The sequence below is a fragment of the Aythya ferina genome (genome assembly GCF_964211825.1).
Source record: "Aythya ferina genome assembly, chromosome: 2".
NCBI lineage: Eukaryota > Metazoa > Chordata > Aves > Anseriformes > Anatidae > Aythya > Aythya ferina.
Genome location: NC_140297.1, coordinates 115,438,408 through 115,459,245, shown reverse-complemented (window position 1 = coordinate 115,459,245; position 20,838 = coordinate 115,438,408). Strand labels below are relative to the sequence as shown.

Here is a 20,838-nt window from a genome sequence, read left to right as displayed (position 1 = left end):
GATGTTGAGAAACTGCAGGCCAAATTTTCTAGCATGATCTCTGCAATGGCGTTCCAAAGCCACATACGTGATTGAATACAATACAGGTATAGCTGCAGATAAGAGGGTATGAAAGCATTTTGTTCCCTTAATGTAGGGCTGACGTTTCATGGTGCTCTGACAAACTGAACTGGAAGTGTCTCCATCTATCCCTTGTTAGCATGGTCAGACCCACTGCTTCATTCCTCTAGGGTACACTGACTGTTTATATTGTAGCATTAATCAGTGGAAATACATGGGAAAAGAATGCTAGATATCGCAAAATATTCTTACACCAGCTTGTATGGAAAGCCATGCAAATGTCCAGTGGCAGAACACACCACTTCTGGATCTGTCACTAATCCAACCCAGACAGCAGTAACTCCCGTTAGCAAACGATTCCCATTAGCAAATTATTCTACCAGCAAGAGTACGTTTGTGGCAGCCGTCCCGTTCCACCACAGGCACCATTCCCAACCAGGTGTGCATGGGCTATCACACACAGCAGTAAGTTTCCACCTGCCAGAATGCAGCAAACACATTCCAGATAAACCACACACGTCAGGTGTCTTTACCAGTAGACTGTATGTGGTGGCTGACATAAACTCTCATGGACATACAAAATAGTTCAAGGGAAAGGAGAAGGAATCGCTTCAGACACACATTTATGCTTAAGTGATAATTTGGGTGGGCATACAGTATAATTAAGTATTAAATTTGTGAAATTTTAGAGTAGAAGCTGTGACAGCAAAAGGAATGTTACTGTTAGGTTCACTTAAGCTCCCCTTTGTCTATCCTTCCTGTTCTGCTTCTTTCCCTATGTTCCATTGTTCATTAATTTCCTCTAATCTTTTTTTTTTTTTTTTCCTGCCCTCTCCTATCATTCTTCTTTCCTGCCCCTTCTTCCCTTCTCTAATGTCTTCCAGTTTCTCCTTCAGCCTCTTCTCCAATACCTTAAAACACAGAATTGCTATAACTGGCCACACTCAGGTTTGCTACCTGATAGCATCTAACACAGGAAAACCATGAGACAGGCAGAGCTGTTATTTCAAATCTCTCTATCAGCAGATGCTTTAGCCAGAAGAAGTAACAAAAAAAATAGTATTGCCTTAAGAAGGTGAGCAACTGCCATCTGGGAGGAGAGGAGGGAAAGCAGAGAGACTTAAAGCAATTCTGTAAGATTATACTACCTGTAGTTCAAAGACCATAGTGCATTTATTTGCCACAGTTTTTAAATAGCAAGTGACAGATTAGCAGCGTTTTATCTTTCGTACATATGTTCTTCTATGATCAGATGTGGAGCGTTACTCTGGTAGCAGAATGTATTAAGACATGTATGATAGGCATTTCTCCAAGTTGTGGCACTGAGCTGTGAGTTTTACTTCAGAGTTACACGTGCACGCAATTACTATTAAGAAATACTTCATATGTGAAATAGATTGAGTATATGTGTAAGTGATAACCTCTAAAGCACAGTTTTCACCGAAAGACAGACACATAAAACAGACACCTTCCAAAGAATCCCTGAAAACTCTAAGTTAACTGTATTATTACATATTAGCCCTGAAAAGTCAGACTTCAGCGGGAAAGCGAACTGGCTTCCCCTGCTTCTTGTGCAGAATTGCTTAGGAAATTATAATAAACGTCCTTCTCCTTTATTTGTCTGGAGAGCAACACAGCAGAAGGTCATGCCCATAACCAGATCCTATCAGCCACTGTGTAACACACACACCTTCTAACATACATAGCTTACAAGCTAACAACCGGTGATGATGCAAAAAGTGGAAAGAATCCAGCTTAACCATCAAATTCCATATATATAGTGTTCAGGAGAAATATAAGAAGCCCTTCTGAATTGGCACACATGTTCAGGAAATTACACAGTACAGAATACCAATATGTTGATTTTGATAGCCACAGAAAACACCTGCACTTTGGGTGTTGCACATTCATGTGCCACCCATGGGCCACCTTAACATGCTGTATAACAGAGGCTGTGCATGAGCTCCATCCCCAAGGAGAAATTTCACTTCAAACCAGGCCTATCTAACTCATTCTGTAACAAGGGCCGAAATCAGAGTACTCATTTGTGCTCCTTCTGTGCAAAGTAAAACTTCTATCTCTTTCAACAACAAATTAGCTTCATCTTGCAACTAACCTAGAAATAACTAACATTCAGTTACAATGCTGCTGGTTGCATTTTCTCTTCTATTACCTCTATTTCTCTGTTGGAGTTTGTCTTTTCAATCCTATTTTCTGAATATCACATCCCGTTCCTAGCTCTCAAACAACTACTCTTCTGTTACATACTTCTTCTCTCTTCTCTCTCATTTCAACTACCAAAACCAACTTTCTCAGCTTTCTGGATTGCCCTGGAAAGGTTTGAGTTTCATATCATTTTATGCCTGCGTATGGTCACATTTCATATATAAAAATAATAAAATAATAACACTTTACATATAGTGATCTAAGCACTCACCTGTTGCCTAAGCAACAAGTAAATTAACTTGAAAAAAAAAAAAAAAAGAGGGAAAGGAAAGGAAAGGAAAGGAAAGGAAAGGAAAGGAAAGGAAAGGAAAGGAAAGGAAAGGAAAGGAAAGGAAAGGAAAGGAAAGGAAAGGAAAGGAAAGGAAAGGAAAGGAAAGGAAAGGAAAGGAAAGGAAAGGAAAGGAAAGGAAAGGAAAGGAAAGGAAAGGAAAGGAAAGGAAAGGAAAGGAAAGGAAAGGAAAGGAAAGGAAAGGAAAGGAAAGGAAAAACACAACCAACTTCATCCTCTTCATGCTGATACAAAGGGAACATGCATTTCAAATTACCTAATGAAACTCACCATGAAGAAAAGGACACAGCAGGTACTAAATGAAGGCACAGAATGGGAGAGAGACAAGACACTACCACATTTTCTGTATGAAAAGAGAACCTTACCATCCTGCTGGCCTTGGAGATTCTGAGGACTTTGCATTCTCTCTTCGAGATTTGAGCTGAGGTCGGAGTTCACAGCTGACATCCTAGTAGAGTCACTCATATCAAACTCATCACTTTCTATAGAGCTTTCATCCTGCAAATTGAAAGTTTCAGAGACATGTCAGAAAATATTGTATGCTGTTCACATTATATGTGGAGCTTACCCACTCTAATTCATTTCACTTATACCTGACATGGAATACATTCACATAGTAATACTTCATGTATATAAGTGAACAAGCAAAGCACATAAAGAGCAAGGAACACACAACATTTATGCGATATGATAGTCTGACAAATGCAATTTGATCAACTATGATGATACTGCATAATCACACTCATATCTGTTTCCATAGCATTTTGTAAAACAGGGTTGTAACTAGAGACCCCATGCAAAGTCCTTGTTACTCAGGCATGGCTGGGGAGAGCTCTCCACATTACATGCCTGAATTTTCTACCTTTCTGAAGCAAGGCAGGTAACCCTGTGCTTACCACTTACAGTAAAATATTTCTAAATTGCAACTTGACCTAATAAGAAACCACAACCAAATTCTCTTATCATGACATCACCTTTACATTGCCACTGTGTTTACAGAAGCATCTATGAAAATGAGGAAGATTGTTTACCATGCTCAAACGACAGTCAATGGCAAACCAAAGTAATATAATCACATGAAAATCACTTGGAATTTATTCCACCTCATACGTCTTTAATATGACTTATCCATCAAGTCCAATTACAGAGACTCTTCTAGTGATGGTAACAGAGTACAAAAAGTCACAATTGGAAAGTTTGTCCCCAGTTACACAAGCAAAACAGTTTTGTATCTAGTCCCATGAGTGTTCACATACGTGTTTAATATGTGTATAATATGTGTTCGATTTCACTTGTTTCGGTCCGACTGAAGTTCATGCAACCATTTATGGATTAAAAATTTAGCATTCACAAGTCTTATTCTGTAAGCTGTGGAGGCAACATACAAACCTACAGTGCTATATTTTCAGCAACAATTTTTCTGAGATAATTACTCCTGTTATGAAGAAAAGCCATTTCAAGTGCATACAGAAAAATAAGGCAGATAACTTTGTATCCCTTAAAGATTAGTTTAAAATACTTTTCCAATTAACATAAGCCTTTTTGTTTTAAAATCAAAACAAACAAAAAATGAACAAAATTAAAACTTTGTTTTAACAAATAACAGACTGTTGTTTGGGTTGCTTACCAGAAGTAACCTATAAAACAGCAAAGTTTACGATTTGATTTACCATGTATTTACTGTGAACTAGTTTCTACAGATGCTACCATTGCTTTCTTCTTTCTAAGCACTTGGCCCTTAGATCAATTCCTCTCTTGGATCTTGGTGTTTTTTCCAGCTTGCATAGGTATTTCTTGTTGAACCAGGATGGCAATACCAATTGCCATCCAGGGGTTAGAGAAGAACATGCAAGGTGATATTGTTCTGCACCATCACAGCAAGACAATCTCATGTAATGGCACAAACACAGCTTGTTCTCAAAGTTTTATTAAAAAAAAAAAAAAAAAAAAAAAAAAAAAAAAAAAGAAATGGAGAAGTGAGGCCTTCTATAGTCAGTACCTCTCTACCTTTGCCCAGGCAGGGTGTTAAGCACCCCAGATAAGGCAACAGCAAATAAAAGAGCTATGCCCTTGTGTGAGCTGGGCATGGGGAGCTGGTGTCCACCAGCCTTGTGCCCCAGACAGATGGGGCTGAGGTACACAACAAGCTGGTTCTGGGATTCAGGGAAAATGCATGCTGCTTTCTCATAAAGCAAGATCAAGACACGAATTCCCTAAGATCTTCTGGAACATTATGCTAGTGTTAAGGCACAGTGGTATTTCTCATTGATTCCTGCAGGGATCAGCAAGCAGCAGCTTACATTTTCTATTTCTGAGGCTGGGCAATCTATATGGGCTCCCAATAACGCAATTATGGTTATCTGCTACTTGCATAGGTATAAAAAAACAACAACACACATGGGCAGCCTGTGTTTGCCTCTGTAGAACATCTCCAACTCACTGTACACATTGTGTAAAACATTTTCTGAATTTGGATGTACCCACGTGGGGAGCATGAGCTGGTAGCTGCTGGCCTTTGTACCAGTTGCAGCACAAATGTAAATTCCCACATGTGAATGAGTTCTCCAGTTAGATCAAGCTTGTTTCCCTTTCATCAATGGCCTCAGATGAAAAATGATGAACTGAGGATGAGAGAACTTGGAGGCTTTCAATCACTGTGCTAGCTAGTTGTGGCATCTCAGTTCACTCCTGTCTCAATTCCACCCCCTCCATAAGAACACAGATATGATTGATGAAACCTTGGAAACAGAACCTTCTTATAAACCCAAGCATGTTTTTAAGTGCATGACATAATCTGAATATATGCACCAGGAATCTTCCTGCTTTGTACTGTAACATTTCACTGCCTTTTTTTTTTTTCTGTGTAAGAAATGTACACCCTGTATTTAAAAAGAATTTCTTAGCCACAATTCTTTGAGAAAGAATGTAAAGATTATCTTGAGAACTCTCCTTGTGTCCACTCTGCTCTGGCAAACACGTTATGACTAAAACATATCAAAAACTACTTTTCTTTTTATAAATCCAACATTGCCAACATTTCATACTCAGTAACATTAGAGCTACAAAACTGAGCTGGGCACAGAGATACCAAGCAATGCTGCTTCCTGCTGCCCGTGTATCATTGCCGCTGGTTCATCCAGATGAAAAAATGGTTTAATGAAAATATCAGTCATCAGACCAGAGTGACAACACCAAAACATTCAGGCTATAGAGAAACTGTGGCAGATGGCCCTGATCCATCATGAGTGCCTGACCCTACTGTGGGCTGAGTAATATTGAAAGAGGGGAAGTGGGGAAACCAAAGAGTCCTTTAACTCCTAAGGCTACTGCAGGGATAAAGCCTCTTACCTCCTGCTGCTTGAAATCCTGCTGTCAGATTCCTAAAAAGGGCCAGCACACTAGGCTGCATTTGTGTGTGTGAAGAACCCAGAGTCAAGGATCTCTCCACACACCCTTCCCAATAAAAATAAATACATATTTTTTTTCAAAAACAAACCAAAAAAAAATCAGGCAAAAGTGAAACAAGGATCCTGATATTTCTGCAAGAGTGACAAAATCCTCATTCTATGGGGTGCTGAATAATTCATACATCTCTAGTTGTAGCTGATAGCTACTTATTATGAAACCAAATCTGGCTGACTCCACAAAAGTCAAGGGTCACTCAGGGTCTTTGGGATAATGCAGCTGCTAAGGTAGTTTTGGGAGGTTCTCTTTATAAAAAATAATAATAATTAAAAAAATCTTGTAGTCAAGCAGAAGGACACAGCATGCAGGACTGCTATTTGGCTGGCAAATGGCTGGGCTTCTAAATATTTGGCAGTTCAAATGGTAAATGAACATATTTCTAGGAAAATTAGTGTACTGCAAAAGATTTGGTAGGTGCCCTCCAATTGACAAAGTATCTCTTAATATCTGAGAAAAATCTGAATACATCACAGAAATAATTCTTGAAATGAATTAAATGCAATTCAACTCCAGTTCTCTCTAAGGAGCTTGATTCTCAGGCTACAGCTCTTCTTTTTTTTTTTTCACTGTCTTTTTATTTGAGGTTTCAAAAGAACCCCCTACTCTTATTTATCAAGCTTTTTGCCTTGAAGATATCAGCAGATGTTGCTAAGGTTTCCATCTATCTCACCGTAACATGTTGCATCCTGGCTACTAACCTTGAGAGCATCATGGCATTCATTTCAGCTGTCGATGGTATTGCTCTCCAGAAGCGGACAATGAAAGTCACTGCTGAGCATAGCGCTAAGTCTGAGACAAACATGCTGCCCCCCTTATCGTTTCCAGTGGTTCAGACAGTAAGAGGGCACCTTCGGGTTCTTTGAAGCAGTACAACATATTACCCCCAGCCATGGAAGGGCACTAAGTCATGACACTTTCTCTCAAACTGATCACTTGCACACAGCCTTGGTTTGATTTCAGAGTTACTATTCTAGCAATGAATTATAAAGACGGGATCCACATCAATCTTCAGTTCAGTTCCTTGGCTACCACAAAGACAAGCAACAAAGAATACAGGAAAACAACAACAATAAAAAACTTAAAAGGTTTCATTTTGTACCTCATCTTGCTGTGAATTTAGTAGCTGCAGCTTCATGTGTTTCATATAGGCCATGGTAATTGGCATATTGTAATCAATCATACTGGTCACCAAAGTTGGAGGTTTTCCATTATCTGTAATAAAAATATTTATTATGCATTATATGTTAGTTGTGGAGGCTACTTCAGCCTACTCGGCAGTCAAAGTCAGACAGTTATGTCATTTAGTTCTAACTTTGGCATTTTCAATTGCTTGTGGGCTGTGCAGATGGAAATCTCCTGAAGAAAAATGGAAATCAAGTTTGAAACCTGGAAAGTGATGAGTACTTCTATCCCAAATGACTACAGCACATGCAGTCTATCTGTTCCTTATGTTTAAGCCTCCATATAAACATTTCCCTAGCAAAATAAATGATTTCCTCCAGATAGAATCATCTTTCTATTGAGGGTGCATATGGTATTACACTCCATCCTTAAGCAAAAGCAGAAGATTCACTACCTTCCAGCTTAAGTAAACGAGATGATCTGACTTATTGAACTGTTCCAGTCTACCAAATTTTTATGAACCCTCACTTAAGCTAGGCAAATATAAATGGGTATTAGAAATAAAATTACTTTACATTCCGCTATTTGACACTAAAACTACCTTTATGATCTGCTCCATCTGGGTTTAAATGCATTCTTTTCTGGCACTCTGAGCAGCTCATTAGAAATCGTGTCACCGCTTCTCTCGGTAGGAAGGCATAGGTCTCTGAAATCTGAAATGAATAACAAAATATAGGTGTTATTATATAAGATGATTGAACATGATTTAACAGAACTGATCATTATATTTCCAAATAAGGCTTATTTTCATATAATGCCAGGAAGTACAATAAAAGAGTGTTCTGCGTACTATACAGAATTTCAATAAACATCTATCCAATCTGCCTACTTCTCATCTAGTGGCTAATAATAGTAGATACTGAACAAAATTTCACTCCTATCAATAGGGGCTTCCTTTTCTGTTTATAGTTTTTTTCAATTTCTTTCAGCAAATAGATTCATACATAACTGGCTTCCTGCTGAGGGGCTATTTTTAAAAAAGAAAGCTGAAAACCATTATTTTTCTTATAACCAATACAAAATAAATAAATAAATAGATAGATAGATAGATAGATAAGCTTGGCTTATATGCTCTATTTGTTTTGACTGTAACAATATGTAGACAGATACAGGATTCAGTGCATTAGCAGTGATGATTTGAATATTTGTGAAGATAGTATTGGAAAGCTTGTGACTTATATTGCAGGGCAAATAAATTATTTTTATTAACAGTTATAGAATTTGGGAGTCACTCAAATTTAGAGATTCTGCATCACCTGGAGATACTTTGAAACAATATATTTTGGTTGTCTCCTTCTTTCAATACAATCATTCTTTCCAACCACATACTCACGTGTGTCAGAGGGTCAGAGGAATTTTTATTTTTATTAAAAAAAAAAAAAAGAGAAAGAGAGAAAGGAGAGGAGGAAGGACTTGGAAGGACTTATTGCTGTTTTGAAAGATTGCATTTTTCCCACTTTCTCTCTAGGAATGCATATATCTTTATAGACATTTTTGCCTTGCTGAAAAGGACTTGGTGATGGTTGGTGCCAAGTTGAAAATGAGCCAACAGCAAACTCTGATCACAGATAAAAAAATTTCGTACTGGCTACATAAAGCATATGGCCAGCAGATCAAAAAAAGTTATTATACTTCTTTACTCAGTGCTGGTAAAGCAGCAGCTGGAATGTCATGTCTGGTTTGCCCCTCCACAGTTCAAGAAGGTGGCTCTGAAGCAGGAGAAGGCCCTGTGGCAGACCACCACAGAAGCTGAAGCCCAAAGCAACTGGCTTGGATTTGATTTGAGGGGGGTAGATTTGTTTTGTGTGACAAAGAGTAAGTTATGAGGCAGAGAAAGATCTAATTGCAGCCCACAACTACCTGAACTGGAGTTACAAGAACTGTGGAGAGAAACCCTTCAAAGTTTTAGCCACCAACTTCATTGACAACAACCACCAATTGTGGCTTGGGACATTCAGACAGGACATGAGGAAAAACTTTTCCATTAACAGGCTAGGGTACAGGTTTATCAGATGGACAGAAGAATCTCCAACCTTAGATGTTTTCAAGACATTGCCAGGCAAAGCCATGGCTTTTTTGTGATTCTATTACACACTCGCATTTTACAGGATGTATATATATACAGAACAATGCGAGTGTGAAGAATCTCTAGTCCTTCTTTTCCCAACCAAGGTGACTGTTTTGCAATAGAGATGTTTCCCCCAAAAAGACAAAGTCCCAGCAAGAGAGGTTAAAAGAAGAATCAACTGATATCTACTTGTATTCCTTAACTGCAAAACCTGCAGCAGGATTCAGTTTCCTATCAAGAGGCTATGTTGATCCAAGTCTACGTAGGAAGTGCAGAAAGATGGAGGTGGACTGTATGAAAGTGTGCATACAGAAAGGACAAGATACTTTCCTTTAACTGGATATAAATGGGATTAAATATTGTGCAAAAAGCTTATGCTCTTCACAAGGATGTTAAGAGCAGGGTGAATGATCTACTTTGTCCCTCTTACACTCCTCTTGACCTGTTTGTCACCTATTTAGTCTGTGTTGAAAGTCTAATTTCCTGAAACCCCATGGACCAAATTCATCAGTGACATTGTATTTTGAAATATAGGTGGAATTTAAATTAGTGCTTTCCTGATGTGACATGAGTTTGGTCTGGAAAAACATGGGAAATTACGCACTGTAAAATAAGAATTATTCCATCCTGTTCATGGTATTGTTGTTCAGGCTGTTTATTGCTTTTGTTTGGTTGGTTTGTTTGTTTGTTTGTTTGTTTAATATATAACAGAAATCTTCATAGAATTATAGAACCATAGAATATCCTAATTTGGAAAGGGACACACGAGAGCCATTGAGCTGAACTCCCAACTCCACACAGGACCACCCCAAAATCAGACCTATGTCTGAAAGCATTGTTCAAACGCTTCTTTAACTCTGGCAGCTCGGTGCTGTGACCACTGCCCTGGGGAGCCTGTCCCAGTGCCCAACCACCCTCTGGGTGCAGAACCTTCCCCTAACCCCCAGCCTGACCCTCCCATGTCCCAGCTCCATGCAGTTCCCTCGGGTCCTGTCACTGGTCACCACAGAGATCAGTGCATTTGGGGGGAAAAGAAGGGGATTATTTTAAAAGCAAAATTTGTTTTGTGAGAAGAACTGGTATAGATTTTCCTTGGGCCAAAAACAATTTATCTGAAAACGCAGGCACTAAATGAAATCCCTTCTGAATGAGACATCCTACCAAACATATTTCAGATCATTTTACCTGTGTTTTGTTTTTGGTTTTGTTTTTTGTACCACTGAACAAATGCCTATTTACCTTTCTAGATTTGAAAACATTGGTTATACTCAGACTTTATGGAATATAAAATGAAAGAACTTACTTAAAATCAGATGGAACTTAGCATTAAGAAAATTGCTAAGTGCACATATGCAGCAAGCTCTCTCTCATAACATTTAACACATTTAACACTGTATTGAAATTAATGGAGCTTACCCATGGATTCATTAGTTGCCTGCATTTGATAGGAATGCTCCATTTATTCTAATCAAACATCTCTGTCGAAATTCCATTTCTGCTCAGAAAAGATGAAAATCCTCCATGGAAAGCAAGTGAGCTAAGTCCCAGATTTGATAGGTATGCTCTACTGACTATAAAGGAACCAGGTTTTATAACTAAATTTTCCACACAGCAGATGCTTGTGTCTCCAACCTCCCACTGCAACACAGTTTTAAGGATGCCCTTCCCTAAATAACATCAGTTTTTACCAACTTCCTCCCCTGTTTACTTTGTAGTTTGAATCAATCACTTTAATCACTTTCAGGCCAAGACTTCAGCTTGTGTAAATTGCCATAACACAATACATATCAAGTTAAAAGAGATATGTAGAGGACATGACCTACAATTTTCCTTAATCTTGCTTCTTGAATATATCTAAAAAATCTCTTTTCAATTTTCAGTGGCAGAAAGTTAAAAAAAAAAAAAAAAAAAAAAAAAACAACTCACACCCCCCAGCAGTGCAGACTCCTATTTGCTTTTCTCACTGAAGAAGGGCACATCTACTCCATAAGATGGAGATAGCAGCTTGCTAGCTCTGGCTATGCTCTGAACCAGCTGGCTTAGCACCAAAAGTGGCCTAGAAGATCTCTAATAAAATCAACACAAGGTTGAACATAAAATATTGTATTTTACCTCTAAGTGGAGTTTATCAGCTTGAGCTCAAGGTTGGACTGATGTAGTTCATGGAGCTGGCTTGCATGTTTTTCAGAGCAAAATGGGGAGGCCTATGACACTTTGTAAGTAACTACACTGAAATAGTGGTCTGACTTCATCAGAAAAAAAAATGTTTCTATCCTCTATTCTGTCTGAATGAAAGCAATAATGACTCAGTCCTATTCTCACTGCCTTCTGTAGCACTGCTCCTAGTTCTCTTCTCAAGGCCGTTAGCTAACAAAAATATAGCCAGGCCATATCATTCAGTGATGCCCTGCAATAAAATAATACTATCATAATGCAATTATTAAAAACAAAACAAACAAACAAGCAACAACAAAAAAAAAGTGCTTTTACATTTTAAGAAAAAAAAGGCAGAAAAGTTAATTGAATTGGGGGATATTACATTGTTTATATCCACACACTCATGATGCAGACAGGCATATATTTGCTATCATTTACGGGAAACTGGTCATGCATATGTCTCTACCAACCACAGAACATGCAGCGCTGATTTGTCATGCTGATATAACATCCCAGATTGCATCCAATTTACCGTATTGATAAAGTATCCCAAGGTACATCCAAAGAGGGAAATACGACTTGGATTGATTAAAAAACAAATTATACACATGCTTTCTTCAAATGTGATGCTTTAGAAGTAGCCTTATATAATTCCTTATTCTTACTGGAGGTTTTATTGCACATTAGTACATCTTCTGTTCCTTTGTAGAAATGCGTTGTATCTGGATGTATTCCAGTTCATGGACAAACCAGAAAATATGCAGATTCGAGCAGGCCGATGTTTAGGTGTTGTGTGCTAGGTATAGCTGTTACAGCTGAATGCTTTTAATATTGTAAAGGGGAAAAAAATATGAAGAAGAAACTAGACTTCTGGGGCATTAAGCAAAGAGTGCCAAAATAATAAGTGTTTAGTTTACCCCCAAAAGTTACAGGTTAAGAAGCAAAACATTCCCTAACAATATAGTCCATGCAGGCCTAGATATATTTTGTTTTAACTCTGAACACAAAGGACAATAAAAACATAGTTGACATCAGTAGAATAAGAGTTAAAACTTTTATGACTTTATTCCACTGTTCTTAAGAAGTCTACAGTCCAACAGATTTTGACATATATCAACCCTTCCAAAACTTCACCCACCAAAAAAGTCCTTCTAAATCTGGAATTGGTCTATGTGCTATCTATTGGATTCTATGCAGAACACAACTACTATGAGGGAAGTAATCCAGTACCTGACCATGTAATCTGTTTTACACTGGAGCTAAGTGAAGTATGCCTATGTCTATGAGAACTATGTTGCCTTCCCCTTGTGTTACTGCGGGCAGAGAAAATGGGCAAAATTAACTTTTTTCTCCCCAAAGTCCAGATGATTTAATTGCAGGACGTTGTGATGATGTAGTTTTCAGAGCTCCATTTTTATTTGGAAAATTAATGAGCACTAAACTGAAAGGCAGATTTTAGGACACATATGGCATAGTCAGAAAGACAAGTGTGAGGAAAGAGAGTGAAATTTTGCAAGTGAACCTATTAACCCCTAAAGCATTAACATGGAGAATGTATGTGTAGTCTGGATGATACGATGTGTCAGAACAGAGAGAATTTTTGGTGTGCATGTATATTTTTTTAATTAAGGGTAATGAGGTGAAGGGAGATGACTCAAAGAAGAATTCAAAGAGGAGAGAGAGACAGAGAGAGAGAGAGGATGGAAATCTGTCCTGGGCCCAGAGCCATCAAACCAGGTGGCAGAAACTGGTTTCTTGATGACAGGAGGGCAAACCAGCCAAGGAAAGTCCTCTCCTTTCCTAAGCAAGAGGTCAGAATAGAAGACTGATGTAAGAAAGCAGATATACTACTGCTGGGGGTTTTATCAAGAGCTCACTACCCTGCTATATTGTGGAAAATGCTGGTCCCTCTCATACTCAACTTCTACTTCACAGCTCCACTCCCTTCCCATGTAAAAAGACCAGCTTTCTGAGAGGGAGGCACATGTTAGCTGGTTCCTTGCCAGGACACTCAAAGCTTGCCCTTTGCAAGAAAGCAGGAACAAGTCAGAAGAAAAAAAGTGAACAGGGCTTGGATGTTTCGCCTTGCACAAAGGAGTAGTGTGGATCCAAGTATTTTAGTGTGCTAAGGCCCTACACAAACCTCACAGTCTTCTGCTTTCTCACATATAGCGTTTGCCTTGGATGGAGACCAGCTAGGGCACAAACCTGCTTTAACCCTGTTTGATGAAGGGAAGGAAGGACTTGAAGGGAATGCAACCTGTGATTTTTATTTTTTTCCCCAAGGAAAACATGTTCAGTGTGGTAATTAGAGGGGACTCACAAGCACATTCTTGGTTTGAGGGTGGAAAAAAGTCATGTGATGTTTCACGATTTCAAGGTTTTTCTTAGGTTGACAGAAAAATATTTATTACTGTAAGAGCAAGATGGAGAACAGGACCCCAGATATTGCCCCACACCTAAGAGAGTCCTGTTATTCCTCAGATGATATATATTTATGTACTACCTTTCTGATCAGAGTCTTGCCTCTAGCTACTTTCCCTTGACACATAAATATCTCCCACATGTTTTGCATGCCTACTTCCCTTCCAGCTCATCATCTTAGTGCTCTTTTTTCATTCATGGGCTGGGAATTTTATTAACCGACCTATTTCCCCTGCTCAGACATCGCAACCCTCATTCACAACTCAAGTTCACTGCTGCAATGTTTCAAGGCTTTGCACTGTGGCTATGCTGGCTCAACAGGCAGATATCAGATTCACAGGTAAAAGTATTCAAGTGCATAGAATTTCAGGTGTTTAAGGTGGCTGCAAAACTTGCACTATCTGTTCTCAGGTAGACGTTTCACTTAGTGATAGGAAGCTTTGTCGAGATGTAATACGCTAAGATGAGGGATTTATTATTCATAGTTTATTGTTTAAATAACATAAAAATCTATTTTGTTTTGTTTTGTTTTGTTTTAAGAATACTGTAGAAAAGTAAAATCTACTCTTAAAAACAGTGCTTGACCACTAAGTCTGGCCTAACTGTCCTCAGAGCTGGACCTGGGAGGAGGCAGAGATATTTCCCTTCTTCAGAATAGAGACAACAGCATTTCTTGAAAAAAATAATAAGGCTACTGTTTTTTCCTGGTTTGCAGTGAGTGACGAAGAGTTGTCCTAACAGCTTGAGACTTTTACACTCTGCTACTACTGCAGCCACAACTTTCCCATTTGCTGCCACTTCCAATTCCTCAAAACTTGAATTTAAAATTTAGATACATCTGAATAGTGTAAATCAAGATATGTAGCTCAACAAAGACACAGAGAAGCTAGCTATGCACTTGTTGCACATCTTTCCCACTAAGCCCTACAAATTCTTCACCTGAACATTTCTTTTCTGTATATTCCTGTCTCCGCTCCAACACCGCAGCCTTCCACTCAGGGTCTGATGCTTACACACATCCAAACAGTCCTTTTGGACAGAGAGAAAAATGTTCTATCCCAAAGCAAAGTAGTTCCTCTAGGACACTGAGCTGTACATGAGTGTGAGCAGAGCCACCCATCTGAGGATCCTCTGCACTTTTTCCTGACTGCTCAACCAGCTCTTCTAGGCCATGTGTTTCACTCCACCATCTGTGGAGCATGGTAGCCCAGAAGATCTGGGGAAAACAGGACAGGCAAAGCACTTGTTTGAGCACTGCTGTTATCCTTGGCACCAAGGGCCACTCTCCTTCCACCTTCCTAGTCACCTGTCCTCCTGCTGAGCCGCAGACTTGGCCTGGCCTTGTGTCTCATATCCTGCCTTTGTGAGGGAATCATCTCCCAGACAAGGCCCTCCCTGGGAACCACAGAACTAACCAAAATTATAAATGCATATTAAGTACTCCTTCAGTTTGATGAATGTCAATATTGCAACACTCTGGATGTAATTTAAAAGCATAACAACTCTTGATTTCATTTTACGTATCAAAGTCAGGTCTTTATTTTTGCTGGTGTAAGTCTACCTACAAGTACAGTTATTCTGGCAAGGAACATAGACCATCAGTTTTGTATCGTATACAAGTCAAGCACTTGAAATGAGCATGAAACCTGCTAGCTAAATGGGAAGTTCACCCTTTGTCATATATTTTCAAGGTTACCCTACCACGTCTTCCACACAGAGTATGTACAATTCCCTTCTCTTGTATTAGTGTACAGAGAAGAAAAAAATGGACCTTATTCTAATCTTAAATTGAATTAACTTAAGATTAAGTTTGAATAACAAATGCCTTCCTAATATTTTTTAAAATTTGTGCCAATAAATCCTAAAGTTTGAGTTTGGTACATCTCTGTACCATGAAAATTTTATAAGCTCCCTTCCAATATACTGCTCCTTTAGAGGTACCAAGCACCACAAACTATTTAACTTCCTGTGCAGCACCACTGGAGGAAGTCCACAGAAATAAGTTGCAAAAACACAATTCATTTCCACACAGTTAATATAAACAAGTCGCTATAGAATAGAGATTTGTAATTGAGCCTGTAGCTGTTCTGAACATGTTTTCAGAGAGAAATACTGACAAATTTGAGCACTCCAACACCTGGGGTGACACTTTATCAAAAATGAGAAGACACTACCAATTCCAAATGTGTTACTCCATATAAATGCAGTGGTTAATTAAGTTACCTTTGACAATTTCATTACCTTTTTAATCATGCTTGAGTACTGTTCAAAATTTTGAATGGAGCAGGTTCACAATTGAAAATAGAGATCCATACATATATAAGCAAATTAATTACTTGAAATTACTATGTTGCAACTCTTAGGGCTGTGCCATCTATATTTTTAGAAATATCCAGGTACTGAAAATCCATGACAGTATTTATGAATTTTGAAAGTTTAGCAATTTTGTATAAAAAGTGGGGTGGGTTTCTCCCAATTGTTTTTCTGATAAAACATTCCAGTTATCCAGTCAGAGAGCAGAGGCAATGTGATACAGGAATTACAAATATGAGGAATGCCAGGAATTCCATGCCAGGAATTATGAATAACAAATAGCAGTTATAGTATACAGTTGCAAACAACCCTTCCTGTAAAAACTGTTAACTCAAACTGTTTGGTGAAGGCTTATGCATGTTATATACATTTACAGATGTTAAGGATGATTCATTTTTGACTTGTGAATAAAGAAACAAGACTAAATTAATCTTGTTTCCAATTCACTTAATAAAATTAAACCCTGCCAAAGTACTTTAGTTTGATTTATAAAGCTCTTAGGGTACAATTTTTGTAAGACAGTTGCCCAAGACACTACCTCTTTCCTGCAGCATCATCACAGAAGGAGATACTGCATGGAATTCCAGAGTCATTTTTTCTTCTCTTTTTTTTTTTTTTTTTTTTTTTTTTCTTTTTAATCTATGGAAATGCTTTAAAATTATATATGTAAATCCTATCTTTGGGAAATATGACTCAATGCCCATAGCAAACAAATAAGCAATAAAATGAATAAAAAAATATTACAGACTTTGGTAATGATATAGAAATTTCTATTTGGGCACCTTGATTATCTGCTCATAGCAATGTAGTAAACCCATGTCTCAATTAAAATAAAAGTTAACATCACATGAAGAGTGTGGTGTAGGTTATTGAATCTGCACAAATTGTTCTCATGAAAATTACACTACTTGTCTTTCATGCTGTCCACAATAAAAAAATTTCTTATCTGTCCTGGAATCATGAGATTCTTATAGCAATAAATATTATACTTAGTATATATTATACATTAGTAAATATTATTTATAAATATCTATAATAGTAAATATTATACATGTCCTATGCATTGGTAGGATTATGACTTGAAGCACTCTATTTATACTTGGCAACATTCCTTACACTTATATGTTATTCTACAAAGTTTGAGATCTATATCTCTGAACAGCTTACTGAAGTAAAACAAAATAGAAAGTCAATGAAAATATTACTTTTCTAATGCTTTCTAAAACACAGTGCCAAGTATAAAAATGGCTGAGGTGTTAGATGAAAATTAATTTAGACAGTTTGTGTTCATCCTGAAATATCACTCCAAGCCTTACAAAGCACACCCAGATGACTGGTGTCTTCCTTCATACATCTACTTTCAGGTCAATACTGCCGGGAACAAATTATAAAGAGCATTGCCAAGAGCTTATCACACAACAAACTGTCTGAAATAGCCTATAAATAAAATATTTGTAAAGGGATTCAGAGATACATAGTAAAGATTGTTATATACCTGGGGGGGGGGGGGGAGGGGGGGAGCATCGGGGAGAGAGACAGTAATGGAAAGAAAGCTATTTCTTCTAGCTAAATGTTGAGATATGGATAGAAAAACATGGAGTGCCAATACATTTTGGTTGCATTTCTCTAAAAATAGTTGGCATGACTGCAAGTTGATTGTAAGGTTAAGAACACTGTATTCAGGGTGACAGATCACCTTAGGACCCCATGCACAGTCCCCTGCCAGCTCCATCCCTCTGGAGCCATGGGAAAAGGTCCAGCAGCTGTAAACAGCTGGGCAGATGGACCAGGTTCAGCCATTCAGTTTGCCTGGCACTATCACATCCCTGTGCATGAAGGATCAGCCATTGGAGTCTAAGGAAGCATGCATATCTCAGGCACCATGGGAAGGAGTAGTACATGTTTTGTCAGTTCTCCATAAGCAAAGTGTTTATATTTGTGCCACTAAACACAAAAGCTACTTACCAATATTTTATGGCAGTGGCCAAACTGTTTAGTTCAAGCAATAAAACACAATTAAAAATCTTAGAAATAATACTTTTTTTTCTACTCAGCCAGTGTATACAGATTTGGCAGCTGCCCTCTCAACACTCCTCTCGTTGTACCTAGTAGCTGTCTGGCCTTTTCAATTTCAGCAAGTTACAAGTTTTCATACCATTAAGCCAAAAACAATACTTAGTCAGCAGCAAGAAACTATAAGGAAACCTCATTCATATGCTGAAGTACAGCACCTCATTTAGCAAAGTTGTGACAATACCTTATAAGTCTTCTTTCAGAATACATCCCATTAATAGCAATGAATTAATATCGAGCTATTAGAGAAATTGTCAAACCATTATAGAAAGCATAAAATCTCTGCTTGTACCAGTAAGAACATCTCTACTGAAGCCAATGCATCTGGCCCTTATAGCACAGGATGTGTGGCCCTCCTGATTTCTAAACTGTATGTTGTCGTGCAGTATTGAAAGATCTCAGACATAAATTTGAAGGTGAAGGCTGTGGTACTAATCCAGCTGGAAGAAAGAAATAAAACAAAAAACAGAAAACACAAATTGCAAGCCATGTGACTAAGCCCAAATAACTCACACTTTTAGAGACTATTGTTTACTTTTAGTTGATCGGTTGTTGTCTTTTTTTTACTTACTGCTTTATACGTTCTCTTTTGTCCAGCATGTTTTCTGATTTGTTCTCCATTAGGCCCAGTTTCAACATGCATGGAATAGATAATGTCAAAGAAATCTTCTACCACGGCTACCCGCCGTAAAGACAGCTTCTCATCTACACCTACTCCATCCTGAAAAGAAAAAAAAAGAGAAAGGAAAAAGTAAGGAGGAGAGGAGGAATAGGTAAGTGGTGATAATCATGGGACACATTCTCCTTTTTCAGCAAGGAGTTAAAGACCTTCCTCTGAGATCTGAAGGTCACCCAGACATGTCTGTGAATGACAGAAATAGTAAGGTAAAAAAGTTGTATGATCAGAAGGATCATATGACACTATCCCTTGCAAACGGTCCATTTTGCCAAGCCAGGGCATTTGGTTTCTTGACAGAAAGTGATCTTTCATTATTTCAAAAATGAAACAAAAAGTATCCGTGTTTGTTTCTCCAAATGCACAAATGACATTCAAAGGCAGAAGCAGTCCCAGTCGTAGCACACAAATGCATTATGTGGCTGTTAATAAGAATGCAACAGCTCTTTCATCCTCTCATTCCCCTCCCAGTAAATCTGTACCTAGCATTTCATAAAGGTATTTAATAAAAGGTTTTAATTCACAGGTGACAGAGCTGACTGTAATTATGAATACAAAGGAAGTTGTTATAAACAATTTAGCCCCAGAAAACCTGCTTGAAAATGTACTGCATGAAGACATACCACAATAAGAGGAAAAGAAAGAGGTATTTCTGAGATTTGTGCTTTTGAACACGGATGTCAGATTGGAATGAATGACAGAAAAGTGAGGACATCTACCAACTGATTTCCAAAACTGACAGTGCCATAGTAGCTAAAGGCTTCTAAGTAGAAAGAGTCCCCCATGGCTCTGAGATTAATCAGCATAGTTCAATTTGGACCATCTATATGAGGGCTTTTTGTTTTACAGCTGTCTATGGATTCAGGTCTAATGAAGGGGAAAGAACTGGGAATCTTTTTTTCCAGGGCAAGCAGCTATGAAGCAGGCTGTGTTTTGCAGTACAAAATAAGTTTTTGAGGAATAAAGTGAGAATGGCCAATTCACTTGCAGTCCAGTTCAGTCTTTGTATTTAGACCTCAGGAAGCAACAGTGTCACCTAGCCCTTATGGAGAGACTCCCATCCCATAAGCAGTTCCTAAAATTTCACTAACCACCTGCATGACAATTCTGTGGCACCACGGCAGATTCTGGTATCAGCATCAGTAAAAATTCGTTGGATACTGCCCACCACTGCTGTGTATTAAAAAAAAAAAAAAAAAAAAAAAAAAGATGGGGCAACACGAAATCCAGATTTTTGCAGTTTTAATCTTTAGGAGAATTCACACGTGAGCTCTGCAGGGGGACCCATCCTCAATCATTATTTTCTCACCACCCAAACAGCTCAGTGGGATCCCTAATGATTTCAAACGCTCTTATTATGACGACAGTGTTATCTCACGCCACTCTCAGAACACTCAGAAGTTTATAGTGTTGATTAACTGATAAAGATTTAATCTGTTTATTATTAATGAGTTTTGTTTTAGGAAATTTCCTACGGGGGAGCTCTCTTTTTTAATTAAAGAGAAAGGCATTACAACGATATTAATTTAAAACCTGAGATGCCACATCAGCAGAACTGACACATAAACATTAAGAACATATTCAAAGAAGAACCTCAAAAAAGAAAATTCTTTTTGCTGCTATTGGTGTCCATACTGTGCAGTGCTCTTTTTTGGTAGTCCCATCTGTCCCCTCACTGGACACAAAGAGGCAGGTAGACATGATGTGGATGTGCTCTTCAAGTTGTGTTTCTCCTTTCAGATGAATAAAACAAGAAACGTCACTACTCCTTTCCAAAAAAAAAAAATAAAATAAAATAAAAATAAAATGTGCACAACCCTATGTCATGCCTTCTAATTGAAATGCCAGAAAATGTATACAAACTTTTAAAATCTTGTCAGTCAAATAGGGTAGGAAAAAATGATG

The 20,838-nt window shown here is 38.2% G+C and overlaps 1 protein-coding gene across 4 annotated transcripts in view; it reads right to left on the bottom strand.

Annotated features, from left to right (window-relative positions):
* Positions 1-20,838, bottom strand: part of NOL4 (nucleolar protein 4) — a 193,254-nt gene that overhangs the window by 141,846 nt on the left and 30,570 nt on the right. For all 4 annotated transcript variants that reach the window (XM_084510739.1, XM_084510741.1, XM_084510740.1 and 1 more), the window contains exons 2-5: positions 18,829-18,978; positions 7,764-7,875; positions 7,140-7,252; positions 2,941-3,073 (exon numbers count right to left, since the gene is read on the bottom strand). In XM_084510739.1, coding sequence (XP_084366865.1) covers positions 2,941-3,073; positions 7,140-7,252; positions 7,764-7,875; positions 18,829-18,978 — 508 coding nt within the window. The remainder of the gene's footprint in view (positions 1-2,940; positions 3,074-7,139; positions 7,253-7,763; positions 7,876-18,828; positions 18,979-20,838) is intronic.